This window comes from Thyridium curvatum (genome assembly GCF_004353045.1).
Source record: "Thyridium curvatum strain D216 chromosome Unknown NODE_2_length_892811_cov_85.036431, whole genome shotgun sequence".
Lineage (NCBI taxonomy): Eukaryota > Fungi > Ascomycota > Sordariomycetes > Thyridiales > Thyridiaceae > Thyridium > Thyridium curvatum.
The window spans coordinates 506,522-523,613 of NW_022156757.1; the positions used below are offsets into that span (position 1 = coordinate 506,522).

At 54.2% G+C, this 17,092-nt stretch overlaps 2 protein-coding genes across 2 annotated transcripts; one reads left to right on the forward strand and one right to left on the reverse strand.

Moving 5' to 3' along the window:
- Positions 1 to 5,960: 5,960 nt before the first annotated feature.
- Positions 5,961 to 9,434, forward strand: E0L32_000565 (uncharacterized protein; the record flags this gene model as incomplete). The annotated part of the gene is made up of 5 exons (XM_031140202.1): positions 5,961 to 5,973; positions 6,894 to 7,440; positions 7,777 to 7,861; positions 7,983 to 8,037; positions 8,197 to 9,434. 5 exons carry the CDS (start codon positions 5,961 to 5,963, stop codon positions 9,432 to 9,434), a joined length of 1,938 nt encoding a protein of 645 aa, XP_030995882.1.
- A 3,315-nt stretch (positions 9,435 to 12,749) lies between these two features.
- E0L32_000566 (uncharacterized protein) lies at positions 12,750 to 16,820 on the reverse strand (the record flags this gene model as incomplete). Its single annotated transcript, XM_031140213.1, has 4 exons — positions 12,750 to 13,181; positions 13,242 to 15,832; positions 15,902 to 15,934; positions 16,055 to 16,820. 4 exons carry the CDS (start codon positions 16,818 to 16,820, stop codon positions 12,750 to 12,752), a joined length of 3,822 nt encoding a protein of 1,273 aa, XP_030995883.1.
- Between the last annotated feature and the right edge of the window lie 272 nt (positions 16,821 to 17,092).

Consider the following 17,092-nt stretch of genomic DNA (forward strand, 5'->3'; position numbering starts at 1 on the left):
AATATAAGCTCACGCTGCTTCCAGGATGGTGTGAGCAAGAGGGACACGCGCAAAGCCCATCCGTCGCACAGGATCAGGGAGATGGTGCTCGGTGGTCGAGCAAGCAGGTAGAGGACGTAGTTAGGTACTCTGTAGAATGCCAGGATGGACGGTCTCTGAGGGGGTGGTGGTGCAGGCGGACAGAGCAGAAACAGGAGGAGGCCGCTCGCTCCTCTGGTGGGTGAGGGGTAAAAAATGGCTGAATCGGGCATGGCCTCGAACACTCCAACTGCCCGCTAGTTGTGTGAGGCTTGCCAATATGATGGTGGCAGTTGAAATCTGATAGTCCGTCCAGTCTCGACATTTAGCACAACCGATCTCGATCTCATTCTTCACCACCTCGTATATGCCGAGTGTCGAAGAGAATCTACGGCGAGGCCGTTACTTTCGTATGCACCTCACGGACGAGCATTCACCGTCGTGAACCAGGGGTGCTGGCCGAAGATTACGCCCGCGCTCGCTTCCAGCGTCCAATAAGGCTCATGCATGCTTTTCTCTCGAGGCGGTATGTATCTCGGAGAGTAATCCCTGGTCAAGACTCTACCCATTCGTCGGTCCGCCAGCTTTGTCAGTACAAGTAGGTAAATGCCGGTTAAAGACCAGGCTTAGCCAGGCACTAGGCAAGGACTGTCCACACTCTGCCGTCTGTTCTCTCTCTCCTGAGCAGCTTCATGTATGTTATCGCCTCTGCCGACTTTGTCAGCTCCAGTGAGATGCCCAGCCCGTCTTTATCCAGTCGCTTCCTCTTGACCTTGAAACAATGACGACCGTTGTAACGATGTCATCCGTCGGGTCTGGAGAGAAGGGAAGCCAGGCGTCGCCCGCGCCACGTGTTACGGCAGCCGTTTCCGCTGCCACTAACTGTTCGGCATGCCCACTTTGGTCTCAACAGTAAGGTGGAAGCGCGTGCAAGTTGTTAAGCTCAAAGCATGCCCAGCCGCCCACCCCCTTCCCAGTGTCAATCGCAGTATGCTTCGGGCAAGCTTGAAGGACTAGTGCCTGAGCCCTCGATACGGGGCCGCCCACTAGCCATTTGTCGACGACGGCAGAAGGACATGATGGCCCGTCATGGTTTTGTAATTTGTATCAGTCGAAGTATCGGTGCGAAACTCCTGATGATGCAATCGGCGCGCGAAGTGTCTTCAACACGCCACTTTCACAGGCCAAGCGCGAATGCTGTTCGGGTAGACCGCAGACTTGACTCGCCGCCCAAAACTAAGGCCACCGGCCCGGCTTGCGCGAGCATTGAGCCCTGCTGCTGGGGAGACACGACCAGCATCCGAGGTCACGAGTGTGTGGGACACTCTAACAAGGCCCAATCTGCTTGTAAGTACTTGTAGGAAGGGCGGCTTCTCTGATTGGCTTCGGTGAGAATCTGGGTGTCGGAGCGTGTTCCTCACGCGCTGTTTGGTGGACGCTGAGAAAAGACACACAAGGATCAATCCAATAAGAAACCCACTCGCACCACCAAAGGGCACTTGCCAAGGCATGCCATTTCACGGAAGAACACCTTGTTACGTACCACGGAGGAGCAGTCGGCGGTTGCAAGAGAGATTCCCATCATGATAAAGGTCTAAACATGGACTGTACGCAATGGGAAGGGCATACGACCAGACCCGACCCGGCTGAGAAGCTATCTAGGTACCTAGGTATGCTCTTTGCTGACGGCACACACCTGGCAGCACGATTTCTCGATCTCGAGCTGGTAATCAGGACTTCGAGATTATCACGCCGCCAGGAGCGGTATGCCAGATGAAGGGAGAGTTTCACGCGCACCAGTAGAGAACTTGACTACTCGATAGGCATGGCCTTGTATCGGTGACATCTGTCTCGAGGCGCACGCTTTTTATGCAAGATGGGATGACGACGACACAGTGACGACCGTTTTGAACGCTGCTATTATTGTTGTTGTTGTCGTGTCGTAAAGTACGTTAGGGTCCTGTCGACGGTACCTTTAGCGTCGCTGCCGCCCTAGGTAATTAGCGGCGGCGCAGAACCCTGTCGAATTTGCGAATTCCACAAGGGTAGACCGCCCTACTGGAACAGGAAGCGCGATTTGTGATGGGCACCTGGTCTTTTGCAGGGTGCAGGCATGCAAAATGTCGAATTTGGAAGTCTCTTTCTGAGACAGAGAGGCCCCGCGGGGGACATGCAGGTGTGGGCGCTTCTTCGGTGTAGCTTCGAGTGCAAATCCCATCAGTCAGGAGCTTGGGTCCCCGTTCCGGAGTCATGGCGCTGGTTGCGGCTCCTCCTGTCTGCTGTCGTCGCGCACGGGGGGGGTGTGTCGCAGGTTGGATGTGCCAAGTAAACTATGGTACCTACCTAGGTAGACAGGAAGATCCCTGGACTGTCTAAAATGACAAAGAGTGGGGGAGAGAAGCAACTTGAGAGACACATACCGGTATAAGCGTGGAAGGCTTGTGAAGGGTCCGATCCCATGCAAATTGGTCGATGTGGGTGCGCAGAAATGCAAGCCCCAGATCGGAATTTCACCCTATTTTGGCCCGTTTCGTGACAGCAATCGAACCCTCCCTTCCCCCCGCACTTCAGGCTTGAGAGATTCAAGAGATGGCTCGACGATGGTGGCTGGCGGGTCCTTCTCTAGCTCTAGCAACGCTCGGCAGCTTGTTCGGAGTCGGAGTGCAAGAAGGTAGTCGGAGAGGTGAGGAGACTGTGTGAATGAGTGAGTGTGTTTGTGACTTTGTGTGTATGGTGGAAAAAGGAGGAAAAGAAGTGAGTATCGAGTCAACTGCATTGGGTCGTACATGCGACAGACGACTATGACTTGGAAGGGACATCGGACCCCAAGTGTACCTGCCACTTTCGGTGCATAGATTTCCCACTCGTCTCTTCCTCTCTTCAATTTTTCTCCCCAGTCCAGTCTCTTCCCTCGAGGATTAGGTAGCCATCTCATCTCTGCATCTCTGGTCAGTGAACTCGCGAGCTTCCTGTCCCTTTTGGAAGCTACTACTCCGTAAAACTGAGCGGGTTGGGCGAATAAGAGAATGAGTCGCCCTTTCCCTCCCTGGCGACCCTGTGCGGATCCAGCAAATATTTGTGCGCCTCTCTCAAGTGGTGGCCCTTTTTGGATTTTGCCCACCACGGCTTGCCGGGCGCTCTGATTGGCTCCACGATCCTAGTCGACACCACCTGCTATCATACGTTTTTTGTCGACCCCTAATAAGCGCTATCCATCGACGGGATCGAGATCTTCGACCATTGTCCCATCTCCCATCTCACTCCCTCGCCTGCCGGAGTCGCTCCCAGGTACTGGCAACATCCCGACTGTTTCCGGTCCCTGTCCATCTTGGCTTAATCAAGAACACCGTCCAAGAACAGACTGCCAACTCAGAGCTGAACACTGGAGTTCACTGGTCTGGTCGCGAACGATGCTACGGCGCCATCCCTTCCTACCTGTGCCCCGGACACACACTGTCAGAGGAGGCGGACACGACGTCTTTCTTCCTCGAAGACACCCCCATTTGGCAGATATGCATGCGTCCCCTGGCCTCACGCAAGCGAGATCCAAATAAGCAACGAGCATCAGCATCAAAACACAGATGCATTTCTCCCCTTGCTCCTCTCCGAATTCCGTCTCCGCCGTCAGAATGGCATTTGCTCGCAGCCCTCCACGGACCACGCCAAGGACACGCACTGGAGCCGGCTGTGGCGATGAACACTTGTCCTGCATCCGGTTGATGTGGGTTGCTGCGCCGATTCAACGGCCTCCATCCCCAAACTCGCTGCCTTGCTCCTGTATAACGACGATCAGTCTGATAGTGGACGTCATCTCTGCCCTCTTGCCAGGAGACCTTCCCAGCGAGCCAGCCCATTTCACCCCGAGGATCATGGCCACAAGGTAGGCCCAAACGAACGTCGTTCTGATGCAGACCCCGAGATGCCCGGCTCATGGCATTCCAACACATGGCGTGCCCCGAGTCCATGGCGTTTCGTCTAGCTGGCACTCTGACCCCTTCTCGCCCCATTGACCAGGAACATGGTAGTTTGGGCCCGTATTCAACCTCGTTCTTCGTGAGCCCTGCCTTTCTTGATCATGATATTACATTGGCGCTAGAACGCTAGGAAAGCTGGGCCATGGTTGGCTTTCTTTTTCCTTTCAAGAGCGTCTAATGACTGAATGTCAATCGCGCGACGTCTATATGTATAATGTGCGGGAGAGGGCAGGTTGTCTCTATTCCTGGCCTCCTGGCCTCCCCCAAGAAATGCTTTGGAGCCGGTACCCGGTACATCGGGATACCTCATCACCAGCCCAAGTCCCTGAATTTTGCACCGACATTGACAGACCCAAAAGTTCTAAAATCAGATGGGCCCCCGTTACGGAACCCGCCTAAAACATCCTTTCCCATCCCATCACTTGACACCGCTTCCTTACTAACGGGACTGAGGGCACTCGTTCCTTTGGGACTGTGTGTCGTGCACGCCACTACCTACCTTGCCTACGTGCCGGTTGAGCATCGTGATGTGATGAAGGGATCTGTGCCAAGACCAGTGGCACGGCATTTTCCACAAAGTGCCTTGGTCGCTTGCTCAGTGCTTGGATGTCGACCTTGTCTGTCTGTCTACGACTGGCCAAGCTGGCCTACCCATCTAGTTGTGGAACAGTGTTGCTTTGCTGCGTGTCTTTGGTTATCATGCGTAGGTGCGCATGTATTCGAACTTCTTTGGCCCTGGACTGCCTACTGAGTGGATATGTAGGCAGGCATGAATGCACCTAGGTGATGCAGGCAGGGCTTTGGCGTCTTTGGCCCATCCTGGCATCTCGACTGGGGCAGCCCCTTCATCCACATTCCGGGAACCCCAACAAGCTCCAATGCACGGTACATTAAAGACGAAGCAAGGTGCGCCAACTCGACATGGAATGCCTGCGAGCTCGCATGTATCAAAGCGTGCTGTTTCTCCTTCCGCGTACAGAGAAGCTGTATGGCAGTGATTGTTTGGGGGTGAGGTTCGAGTCAAACTGACAAGCGCCGACGCCCACCCTGGTGTACAATAAAAATCTACAGCTTTGGTGTCCGACGCTAGGTAGGCAGTCAAGTACTTGTAGAACATCGAAGCACTTTCTACGGAGTAGAGGCATACTACTAGTACTGCTGCCAGGTAAGGAGGTAGGTGTCGCCGCCCCAAGATCCACTGCTCTGGATAGGTTGAATGCATGCTTGTGACTTGGTGGAGATCACGACATTTGCCCTCGTCGCCGTTGCGGGCTCGTGGCCCTTTTCGTGCGAAAGAAATCGCCATGGCAAATCTTGCGATCGATCTGGAGGCAACAAGAAACAAGACTCGGACGTTCGCCGCTAGCCTCGCCGGCCGATTCCCCCTTGGCCTTGGCTTGATTGGGCGTAGCCACCAGGCACAGTGCATCTGCTGATCGTCATCCAGAGGCGAATGGACAAGGAAAAGGCGGCCTTTCTTCACCATTGCTTGATCGATGCCGGTGCCCTTGCAGCCTTTCCTCAATACCTTGCCGAACCGTACCGTCCTGTCGACCATACATTGGAACGAGGCTCGAAGGGGTTTATACATTGCTGATCTCTTCTCCAACCGCGCCTGATCGACAACCCATCTGCAAGGAATCCCGAACTAGAGATTCTGGATTGTTTCCTGGATCAAACCAAGCGTAGACCGCACGCATTCTATCCAGGAACCGGACGAGGCGCGATGCGGCGCAGATGGTGACTGCTGTCTTGTTGCTCCTCCAAGTCGAGTCGTTGCGAATGGGCGAGCTGCCTATCAGACTTCTATTAGAAAATTAGTAAGAAACCGTTGCCTCCCTCGTTGGCACGCCGGCGACCTCGATTCAAGTGAAGCCCGGCCGTGGTAGTTGCTCTGCCTGCCTGCGCTTCTATCCACCAGATCTTGATTCTGCTGCTTGTCACTGGTCAAGAGCTCCAATAAAAAAAATGCTGTTCAAGTGTAAGTCCGCCTCGAAGTACTGTTTTGGTACGGAGGTACCTGTCATGTCATGGCCTTCCTCCCCCATCCGCCCTCCAGTCGCCCTCTCCTCCACACGCACACCGTGACCCAAGCACCCATCCAGCACGCGCTACTTCAGGTAGCTCCAGCGACTACCAGCCGACTACAAGCACCCGGTAGTGTCAGCCATGGACGGTACATGTCGACGCACCAGCTTCCCTACCGTGGCTAATACAGCCCGTAGCGCCGCCGTAAACCCGCTACAACCACCACCTCCTTCGCCGGTCGCACCCCCAGTTAGCAGGCGCATTTCCCGTTTTGTCCCACCTTTTGCAGTCTCGTCTGGGTTCCAGACCCATGCGACATGTCATCGAGATCTTGCTGCCGTCGCTTCCCTCCCAAGCAGGCACGAGCACCGCCGACCGGCACCACAGAAAGCAAAAGAGTAGACCACCGAGACCACCACCATTGCCATTACCACCACCACTACCTGCTGCTGCTTGTCTGCTGTCTGCTGTCTGCTGTCTGCTGTCTGCTGTCTGCTGTTGTTTCTGCTGCTGCTGCCGCCGCTGCTGCTGCACCCGGGACTGTCATCCCCCAATTCCCATTTACATAGCTTTTGCCCATGCATTGCGAAGTGGTCATACTTTACCTATATCCTTCTTAGTCCTGTGCCCTTCGCATTCTGTCATATTGCTCTTGTTTCCCATATACCTTTCGCTTTCCCACAACGTTTCCCATTCCACTTCTCTACTACATCACTCTTCATATTCGGACACTTTCCCTCCTCGACCTCTTCTCGACCATCGCACTCCTCCTCCACCTGCTTGCCTTTCCTTTACCAACCCGCAGCAACGCGCGCGCCAGAGTGTCGACTAGCGATCGATCGCCCTCCCAACTTACACAACATCTCTACACAGCACCCTCCCGTTCCACTGCTACGGCGCCAAATCCGCATTGGCCAGCCCCAGAATCGCTGCCTGTCTTCCTGGATAAGACTTTGGCTCCGACCCAGAGGCACAGGAAAGGACAATTGAAAGAGCAGAGGAACAGAGGCAGACTCGACTTGCGAGGTCGCACTACCGCCGCCACAGCACCACACGGCACCAGCCCACCAGCCGCAAGCCAGACTCCAATCGCTGGAAAGCCGGTAGAACACCTTGAGAGAGTCGGGCCTGTCGCAAGGACGACACGGCTTCCCTACCTCGCCGTCTCTCGTCTGTACAAAGTGGCTGCGCCGCGCGAACCTTGCCATCTTGAACAGTTTTGTGTGGAGAGAAACCGGACTGCACGCCAACCCCATGATCCCAGCGAGTCGACCACTTTGCACAAGGTGATGACCGGCTGCATGACGCAACAACTGGACGAGATCTTTGGAGAGCTGGGTATCTCCCAATACCTGGATACCTTCATTGATCAAGGGTTCGACTCGTGGGAGACGATTTTGGACATCACCGAGTCCGACCTGTACGTATCAACCCGGCCGGGCGTGTTACCCAAGCCATGGACTGGGGATTTGCCCACCTCAGACCTGACAAATGTTGACCAGCGGTCGCTAACGCAAAATTCTAGCGATGCATTGGGGGTGAAGCTAGGACACAGGAGGGTAAGTTCTTCCCCGTGGGCGCAGAGAAAGGCAGCCCTCTGCTCCAACCAAAACGCCAAGAACGGAAACTGATCGTCTCCCTTCTCGCCGCAGAAATTACAGAGGCGAATTGCCAATTTTCGTGGCGTCGCCCCAGATGCTGCATTGGTCTCACCTGCCCGGCCAAGCATAGAGGATCCCCGATTAGATACGCACAGACCAGATGCACTGGCCAAGGTCCCCGAGGCTCGTGATGCGCCCGCTGCGGTCGTCACAAAGCGCAAGTACCGGCGCCACCCCAAGGTGAGTCTTCCTGATGTTTTCGTTGCTGGAAGTGGCAAGCGTCTCTGCCCATTTGGCGCCGCTTCTTGGGCTGGGTTCGCCCGCTGCGTCTGAACTCGTATACGTGCTAACAGTGACTTAGCCGGACGAGAACGCACCAGAACGGCCTCCATCGGCTTATGTCTTGTTTTCCAACAGTGAGTCTTGTGATAATATTCCATCTGTCTGGGCGTCATAGAGGACAGCATGCCTCGGGTAGTACCTTGGCGGCATTCGGATGGCACTTGGAAGAGGAGACGTTTGAGAGCTACATCACGTTTATGGACTCGTATGCTGACTGAACCTTTTCCGTCTAGAAATGCGAGATGATCTCAAAGGTCAAAACCTGACATTCACAGAGATCGCCAAGCTTGTCGGAGAGAATTGGCAGAATCTCTCTCAGTCTGAAAAGGAGCCTTTTGAGACACAAGCCCAGGTCGCAAAGGAAAAGTATAATCAGGATTTGACCGAATACAAGAAGACTCCCGAGTACAAAAAGTACATGGTCTACTTGCAAGAGTTCAAGGCCAAGCACGCAGGTTCGTCACAAGATTTGCATATGACCGCACCTTCTGGTCTTCCCCCTCCGCCGAATACCCAGCTCACATTTCCCTTAGAGAAAGATGCGTCCAAACGGGTAAAGCTCTCAGAAGCGAACGGGACAGCCTTGAACGGGACAGCGTTGCGTGCGGCCCTTAGCTCTGCGGCGAGTGAAGCCACACCTCCTACACGACAACAGAGGGTTGGGTCCATGGCCGAGTCGGTTTATTCGACATCAGAGGCTCACAATTCTCGTCAAGCCTCGGTTGATGACCTCGTAACCTCGCCACAGCCCCATCCATCAGAACGATCCCCTACCTTCAGCGCCAGCCCTCGTGCGATACCGCCACGGCAACCCTCCCGCCGGAGTACGTGGGACGAAGTCCATCGGGGAGAACCTTCTGGAACCCACCGGCACCTACCATCCTTCTCGGATATCTTCGACTCTCGCAGTCCAGTCGGCGGGCTGAGTCAGTCTCATGAGCTCAATGGGGCGAGTCCTTTGTCACACCAGAACAGCAACGGCAGCCCCGGCCCGCCCCCTGGCTTGGTGGGGGGCCTATCTCGCCCGCCTTCTCTTAGGAAGGAGTACTCGTCTGCTGGGAGTGTCTCGTCTGGCGGGTCTCATAGCTATCCGCGGACGCCAATCGATGGCTCGCTGCCCATCCACACCTTGCTCCAAGGCAAGCCTGGGCTGCCGTATGACGCGGCGCATACCCCGTATAGCCAGGCAAGCCTCCCATCAGGTGACTCCAAGTATCCCTTCCCCCACATCCGGCAGGACGGGACTCCGAGCGATGTATCATCCAGCGGTTCCTCCAGTCTCAACCCGACTGGCACTGGTGAGTATTCTCAACGTCGACACAAACCATGCCAACCTCTCTGCGTCCTGACTGACTGGAAAGAAAGGCTATTTTTCACCGCCGCCCCCTTCCAGCAACCACACTCCTGGGCCACACCTCCCATCTCCGGAAGAGGTCAAAATTATGCCGCCCCGCTCATCTCTGAACGGTAGTAAGGAAGGCTTTCCTAATCTAGACGGCATGAGCGCCCTTTTGAGGGCGGGCGAAATGGTGAACCGTCGACCGCGCTGAGCGCTTCTTAAAAGGGTCCCATTGAAACACCGGTCTCTGGGGCCCATCGAAACCAAAAACAATTTTCGGATCTTTACGAATGGCAGGGATCTTGTTTCCTCAGGGCAGATACGATTAATGATCATGGCAGACACAACACGCATATGGGCGGGCCATTGACGACAGGATCTCCTTTCACCGATCTGTCGGGTGTGCTTCCTTATATTTTTTCCCCTTCTTTTTCATTTTAACTATGCATTGGGATACCCATATAACTTCACTTCGACCCAAAGCAACAATATCTTTCTATTTGCATTTCCACTTCAAACAAAACAGCAATGGACCCAAGGGAGTTTCTTGGAAGAATCTGCAGACACAAAACAATTTCGAGTTGGACAGGGGATACGGATATTGGCGTTATCTCTCCTCCATATTTCTGGGTTGGACAGGGAGGAAATCTCATGACATCTCGCGCACCCCTTTTCCTCGAGTCATACTTGTGTCACATCATCGTCAATTTCCTTGTTCTATTTCATCGTGGGCAGGTACAGGGCAATGGGAGGCGCGGCTTTACCATCGGATATAGATTGTGTCTGCTGCTCCACGGGCGAACGGACATGGTCAGGGAGGGAGACTATATAGCCCTGTGCTTTTTCTTTCTTGGCTTTTTCATATACCTATACTCGTTGGCTTCACGTCAGACGGACGAGAGAAGCCAGCCAACCAACCCCAGGGCAAACAGCCCTGCAATCAATGAGGGACACAGCTAGACATGGGGGTGGTCGATCTACCCTTCGAATGAATAAGACTATTCGCATGCTGGTCCAGTAGAGCGTCTCCCATGTGTGGAGCTTCTCTGGACCTGTTTGAGGACTTTGTTTTCCTTGCCATTCACTACTGCGCCGTCTTCCTTCTGTGATCCAGTGTACTCAAGGGCCTGAACGGGGAAGCTAGGAGACAACTGGGCTTGCTGTCAAGGAGGTGGATGTCAGCAGGCGTCTAGACCGAGACCACTCTGTGTTATGCCAAGATTCCATGCCGGGTCTCGGTCTTGATACCTATCCCTCTCGAGCTGGCATTCCTGGTCACGCAGTCGCCACGGTCTAAGGCTTCTGGATGTTCCAGATGCCCAGGTCCAGGGGTGACGGAAACTAGTCAGTGGCCTGGGAATGAGAGCGAGACTAGAATCGCTTTCGAAGTGTCAACTACACGGCAGTATAGAACCGACCGGCGCTACTGAGTATGAATTCCGCAATTCGTCTCTACGCTGCCACTTGGATCTGACTAAGGAGTCTGGACGGGGAAATGCTAGAACCCTGAGATTTGCCTTGATTGTGTCTTGATCACTCCCTTCCTCCCTGCCCCTTGCACAAGATGGGAAAGGGTCTTTTTCCTTTTCTTTTTCCCCAGCATGTCAAGAATCCATTCTGATGGCTTGCTTCGAGTCAAGTCAAGGGTCGTGTAGTCTCTCCCTCTCAGGCCCACTACTAACTAATGCTACGGCCTAGAGAGGGGGGGGGGCGTGTGTGTTATGTTATGTTGGGGAGGGCTAGAAGGTTAGAACGCCACATGGTATTTGCTTCTTTTCCAGGTAATCATTCTTATTCTTCCTTCTTTCTGCTTTGACTGGCCGCCCTACGGCCGCGCCGCGCCGCCCGATCTGCACAACAAAGGAATGGGCGGGGCTGCCGTCACTGGCGGCTGCCCCGGGGTTCTAGACCGATTCGGCTGGGCCTTTCTGGGCGGCTGACTTGAGTTCCAAGTCACAGCAACTATATCCAAGGGCGGGTTATATAGGTAGGAGCAGGTGCTCCGGGCCACAAAGCTACCTAGGTAGGTAGGTAAACACATTATGCACCTCGAGAGAAGAAAGGCTTTGGACCGCAGGAATGCCATGCATGCAATGCATCGCATAGGAACCATGCAAGCGGCCATCCGATGGACGGGACGGACAACTGAATCCGTCCCCCTTTCTTGTCTTGTCTTGCCTACCTAGTCGTTGCGTCTGAAACTACTACTTGATTCGCAGGCACTTCTTTCTGATCGAACGATTCTGCCCCATGTCCTTCCTGATCGTGTCGAACATGACATCCGCAACCATGGGACAATCAACCCGTGTCTTTTGGCCCAGCGTCAAGAAACTGGGGTTCGAAGAGAGGAGAAAGGCAAGGCTATGGGCGGTTCAGACCATGGCCGTTGCCTTTGAACCTCTGGTATCGGGCACTACTGCAAAGGGTCGCCTCCAGCAAAATTGACGTGACAGAGGTCAAGGTTCCTTCAGGTTACTTGTTTATTTTCATAGAGGAGAAATATTGCCCCAAGATAACGCTTCTTCTTTGCAGTACCACGCGTGTATATATATGCCCAGATGTAGAGACCCCAACACAGTCTCCTGTTCCCGCTCAAACGCATTGCACGCAGTCACACGGAGCAAGGAAACCAAGGTTGAACGGGAAAAGCGCATAAAACCAGGTAAACCGGGGGACCGAACACACGGACAGATATGGACCAAGAAGATGGACAGACAGACAGACAGACAGACAGCATTGGAACAGGGAAAATGGGGTTCTCATTCGTCGAATCGGGGAACCAAGAAGTACATCCCCTTAATGAAATCAAAAACTTGAGAGACAAGGGCGGGTTTCCCAGCCTAAGAGCTTCCCCCAGATGCCACCACTGAAACAGTGACTGCGTACGATGTCGAAACAAGGCTTCAACCCACAACCCCCCCAGGCCCTTCGCCAGCGTCCCATGCAAGAAAAAATAAAAACAACATTATATAGAAACGACAGTAAGAAAGGCAAACAGGACTTTGCTACTCCCATTCCAGTCCCGTAATCCTGATCCATTCAATGGCAAGAAAATCCGAAGGTGTGACAGCGAACGAACAGCAGCCATGGAAAAAGAGACAGGAATCAGCAGACTTGATGCATCCGATCCAACCCAGAGCGTGAGGAAAACAGTGGAAATAAAGAAGCCATGTCAAAACGCCAAAGTTGAAAATGCCCCCAAGAAACTGCAAGCTGAAGACCGTCTCTCTTTATGCACCATATCTCGAAGTGCACTCATGTCCCCATCGTTTGTAGGTGTTCGATCGATGCAAAAGTCGTCATCGTTGAATGAACTCCTCTGGCTAGTTTAATGGTAGAGTCATGACTCTAAAAAGGAGGTAGGGTATCTTGTTGTGATATGTATCAACTGCTGTGAGCTCGAAGAAGCTACAAAAGGCCCGCGAGAGGGCCCCAAGGTCAGTGATTTTATTGCGAGGGTTCGGAAAGGCTGCTACGTGCCCTCTGGATCGGGTCCTCCTCATCAGCCGTGACAAGGGCAGGACTCTCCATCCCACCAGACAAAGACTCGGCGGTGGTAGTAGCACGGCCAATAGGCGGACGCAGAGTCGTGACGTGTCCGTCGGGCGACTTAGGCCCGCCCTTTTGTTCAACCTGTCTCTGCAGCTCGCGCTCGCGATTCTTCTCAAGTAGGGTGCCGCCCAGAGTAGCGCATTTGAGGATAGTCTGGATGAGGTGGTTCTGCTGCAGGGGCTTCGACAGATACTCGTCCATCTGGCCCTGGAGACACCTCTCGCGGTCACCCATCATGGCGTGTGCCGTGAGCGCGATGATTGGCGTCCTCTGGGTACCCAAGCTTCGCTCGTATTCGCGGATCTTGGCTGTAGCCTCGAAGCCTCCCTTTAACATAGTTAGCAATCGTATTTGAGGCATGGAGAGAATGGTAGGGGAGAAACATACCATGATGGGCATCTGCACGTCCATCAAAATAACATCAAACTTCCTCTTCTTGATAGCCTCAACGGCCTCTAGGCCATTCCCGACAACCGTCACCACATGGTGGTATTTCTCAAGAATCTTGACAGCTAGTCGTTGGTTGACCGTGTTGTCTTCGGCAAGGAGGATGTCGAATGACTTGGTGTTATCGGCTAATGAGGGGGTAGCCCGGTTCTCCAGAGCAGGGACCATGCCGTTGCCAAGATCGATAAGCTTGCAGGGAGTTGTCATGTAAGACGTGATGCCCAGATCGAGACAGGACTTCAGGTTGACGTGTACGACGGGTGCCAACAGAACGATAGGGAGATACTTAAAGTCATCGATCGACCTGAGCCTCCGCGCGGTGTCGATCGAATCCACAATGATCACATCGTAAGGAGGCGAGCCCTTGGCGCGCTCCCGAGCCAGAGTCGGGTTGTGCTCAGAATCGACAACGAAGGGCACCAGTCCCAAGCCACGCAGCATCGACTGAATCTCAACACCGTGGCCGGTCTTGCCCTTGTCGATGAACAGGACTTGGTGACCCTTATAGGGAGTGAGCTGCTTCGAGATCAGACTGATCTCTCCATCTGCCAGCCGGACAATGCAGGTGAAGAAGAAGCTGCTGCCTTTGCCGTACTCGCTCTTAACCCAGACGTCACCACCCATCAGGTTGACGAGGCGCTTCGAGATGGACAGACCAAGACCCGTGCCGCCAAACTTGCGCGTCATCGAGCCGTCGGCCTGCTGGAATGTGTCGAAAATCAGGTCGAGCTTGTCGGCCGGAATGCCTATACCCGTGTCGGAAACGACAAACTCGATGGCGTACTCGTCCTTACGGCACTGCCTTTGGTTGGCCTTCTGAATGGTAAGGCTGACGACTCCGTGCTCAGTGAACTTGATAGCATTGCCGACGAGGTTGAGGATAATCTGGCGCAGCCTGAAGGAATCACCAATGACATGATCGGGAACCGAGCTGTCAACGCGGTACGTAAGATCCAGGAACTTCTCGTTGGCCTTTACCGCCAGCGTCTTGAGGGCATTGAAGACGGTTCCTCGCAGCGTGTACGGGATCTCTTCGATAACCATTCTCCTAGCCTCAATCTTGGAAAGATCCAGAATGTCGTCGATGATGGTGAGCAGACTGTTGGCGAGGTTGTTGACAATGTTGAGCATCTCGCGTTGGTACTGGGTAAGGTCGGTATCCAGCGTCAACTGCGTCATACCGATGATACCGTTCATAGGAGTACGAATCTCGTGAGACATGTTGGCCAGGAATTCAGACTTTGTCTTGTTGGCCAGCTCGGCAGCCTCCCTCGCCTGGGTATTCCTTTGGATACTGTCTCGGAGGTTGTACACCATGAGATTGATCTTCTTTTTCAGCTCGTCCATCTCGCCAGAAGCCTCGACCTCGACGAGTTTGGTAAAGTCACCGTCCGTAGCGGCATTGGTGATGTCTCCGAAAGCGCGCACTTGGGCAGTGAGATTGTTCGCCATGGTGTTGACGTCTGTCGTAATCTCCTTCCAGCGCCCCTTCAGTCCAGCGACATCTGCCTGGCCGCCCATGATGCCGTCGACACCGACGTCCTTGGCGACTCTTTGCACTTCGTTGCAGAAGATAGACAGACGGTCCACCATGTTGTTGATGGTCTCCTTGAGAATGAGTATCTCGCCCTTGGCTTCAACGTCGATTTTCCGACTCATGTCACCGTTGGCGATGGCTTGGGTGACATTAGATATACCGCGCACTTGAGATGTGAGATTGCCGGCCATCGTGTTGACGTTTTCTGTGAGGTCCTTCCACTTGCCCTCCACGTTGTCGACTTGCGCTTGGCCTCCAAGCGTACCGTCAGTGCCGACCTCCCGAGCAACCTTGCTGACCTCGAAAGCGAAGGTTCCAAGGCGATCCACCATGGTGTTGATAGTATTCTTCAAGTCCAGAATCTCGCCTCTGACCTCGGCCCCGATCTTCTTGGTGAGGTCACCTCTGGCGACAGCCGTCGTGACCTCGGCGATTTCACGCACTTGGGTGGTCAAGTTCATGGCCATACCGTTGACGTTCTCGGTGAGATCTCGCCAGGTGCCTTGAACATCGTGTACAGTGGCCTGGCCACCAAGGCGACCCTCGGTTCCGACCTCCCTGGCAATCTTGGTGACTTCGCGGGCAAACTGCTGCAGCTGATCCACCATGGAATTTATCGTGTTCTTGAGCTCAAAGATTTCGCCGCGGCAGTCTGCTTGGACTTTTTGCGTCAGGTCACCTTTGGCGACAGCTGTAGTGACTGTGATGATGTCTCGCACTTGTGTCGTCAAATTGTTCGCCATGGCGTTGACGTTCACTGTGAGCTCGTTCCACATTCCTTTGACACCCTCGACATCGGCTTGTCCACCGAGGATACCTTTGGTGCCGACATCTCTGGCGACACGGGTGACTTCAGAAGCAAATGTGCGCAACTGGTCCACCATGGTATTGATGGTCTGCTGTAATTGGAGAATCTCACCCCTCGCAGGGCGCTCGATCTTCTTGGTAAGATCGCCGTGGGCGACGGCGGTTGTGACGGAAGCAATCTCTCGCACTACAAAACATGGATCCGTTAGTTCTAGTTATCAAGACCTGGAGAAAACCAGAGTGGGGGTCTGCATACCTTGATCCGTAAGATTCTGTGCCATCACGTTGACTGTTCAGACTTGTCAGCATACAGACTATGTTGAGAGATCCAACGATAACTTGCCGTTGTCAGTCAATTCCTTCCAGGTTCCATCGACACCTTCGATGCGAGCCTGCCCACCAAGCATACCCTCGGTACCGACTTCACGAGCGACGCGGGACACCTCACTGGAGAAGACCTGGAGCTGGTCCATCATGGTGTTGATGGTGCGCTTGAAAGTGGTGATCTCCGGGTCCATCTCTACTGAGTTCATCCGCACCTTCTTGGAAAGGTCACCGCGAGCGACAGCCGTGATAATTTCGCCGATTTCTCGGAGGGCTTTTTGGAAGGCCTCATTTGCCTTTTGGTGCTTCCACAACTCGCGCTCCAGCGTCGCAACGCGCTCTTGCTCCATTATAGCGAGAGCTCTTTCTTGCAATTGTTTCTGCTCGAGTAGCTGCGCGTTAACACCAGCAAGCTCTTGGCGCTGGCTATCCAGAAGTTTGGATTGGTCGTCGACATGCTCACGAAGTCCCTCGAGAGCCTCGTCAGTCAACGGGTGGATCTTGAGGGCCCTCTCGTCGATGAGGCCGTTCTTGATGGGGATCACGGAAGCCCTGGATTTGGTAGAAGCCCGTCCAGTACTGGAGGGAGAAGAAGCAGTGTCGTCGCCAAAGAGGGAATCGGCCGTCTCATTGGGCGTATCTGGGAAGTTGGCGCCATTGGCAGCATTCGCCCGCGTCTCTAGGTGCTGCACTCTTACGAACAGAGCGGCGAGCTCGCGCTCCAATGCCTGTTTCTCGGCGGTCTCGGTGCCTGGAAGCTTGATGTGCTGGCTTCGCGCGGCGGCATTGGGCTCAGCCGCCAGGGATTTGACGACAGCAGCGACGGCTGCGTAAGTGGAAGCGTCGGCCATTGTCGACTCGAGAACTCGTGAGTTCTCTGCCGTCCAATGCGGCGTTCGCAAGCAAGGATCGTGAGATGGGACAAAAAATGGCCAATCTATTCAAAAAGGTTGCATCGGCGGTAAGTTCAGTCGGAGCTGTCGTCGAACTGTTTTGTCACAAGGTCAGAGGACATGTATTGCAGCAAGAGGCGGCTGTGTTCATCTGGTGACGGTGCGATACATCGGCAAGGGTAAGGCAAGGCAGAACGGCTATGTCGAGGGGCACAAAGCCAGAGGGCGAG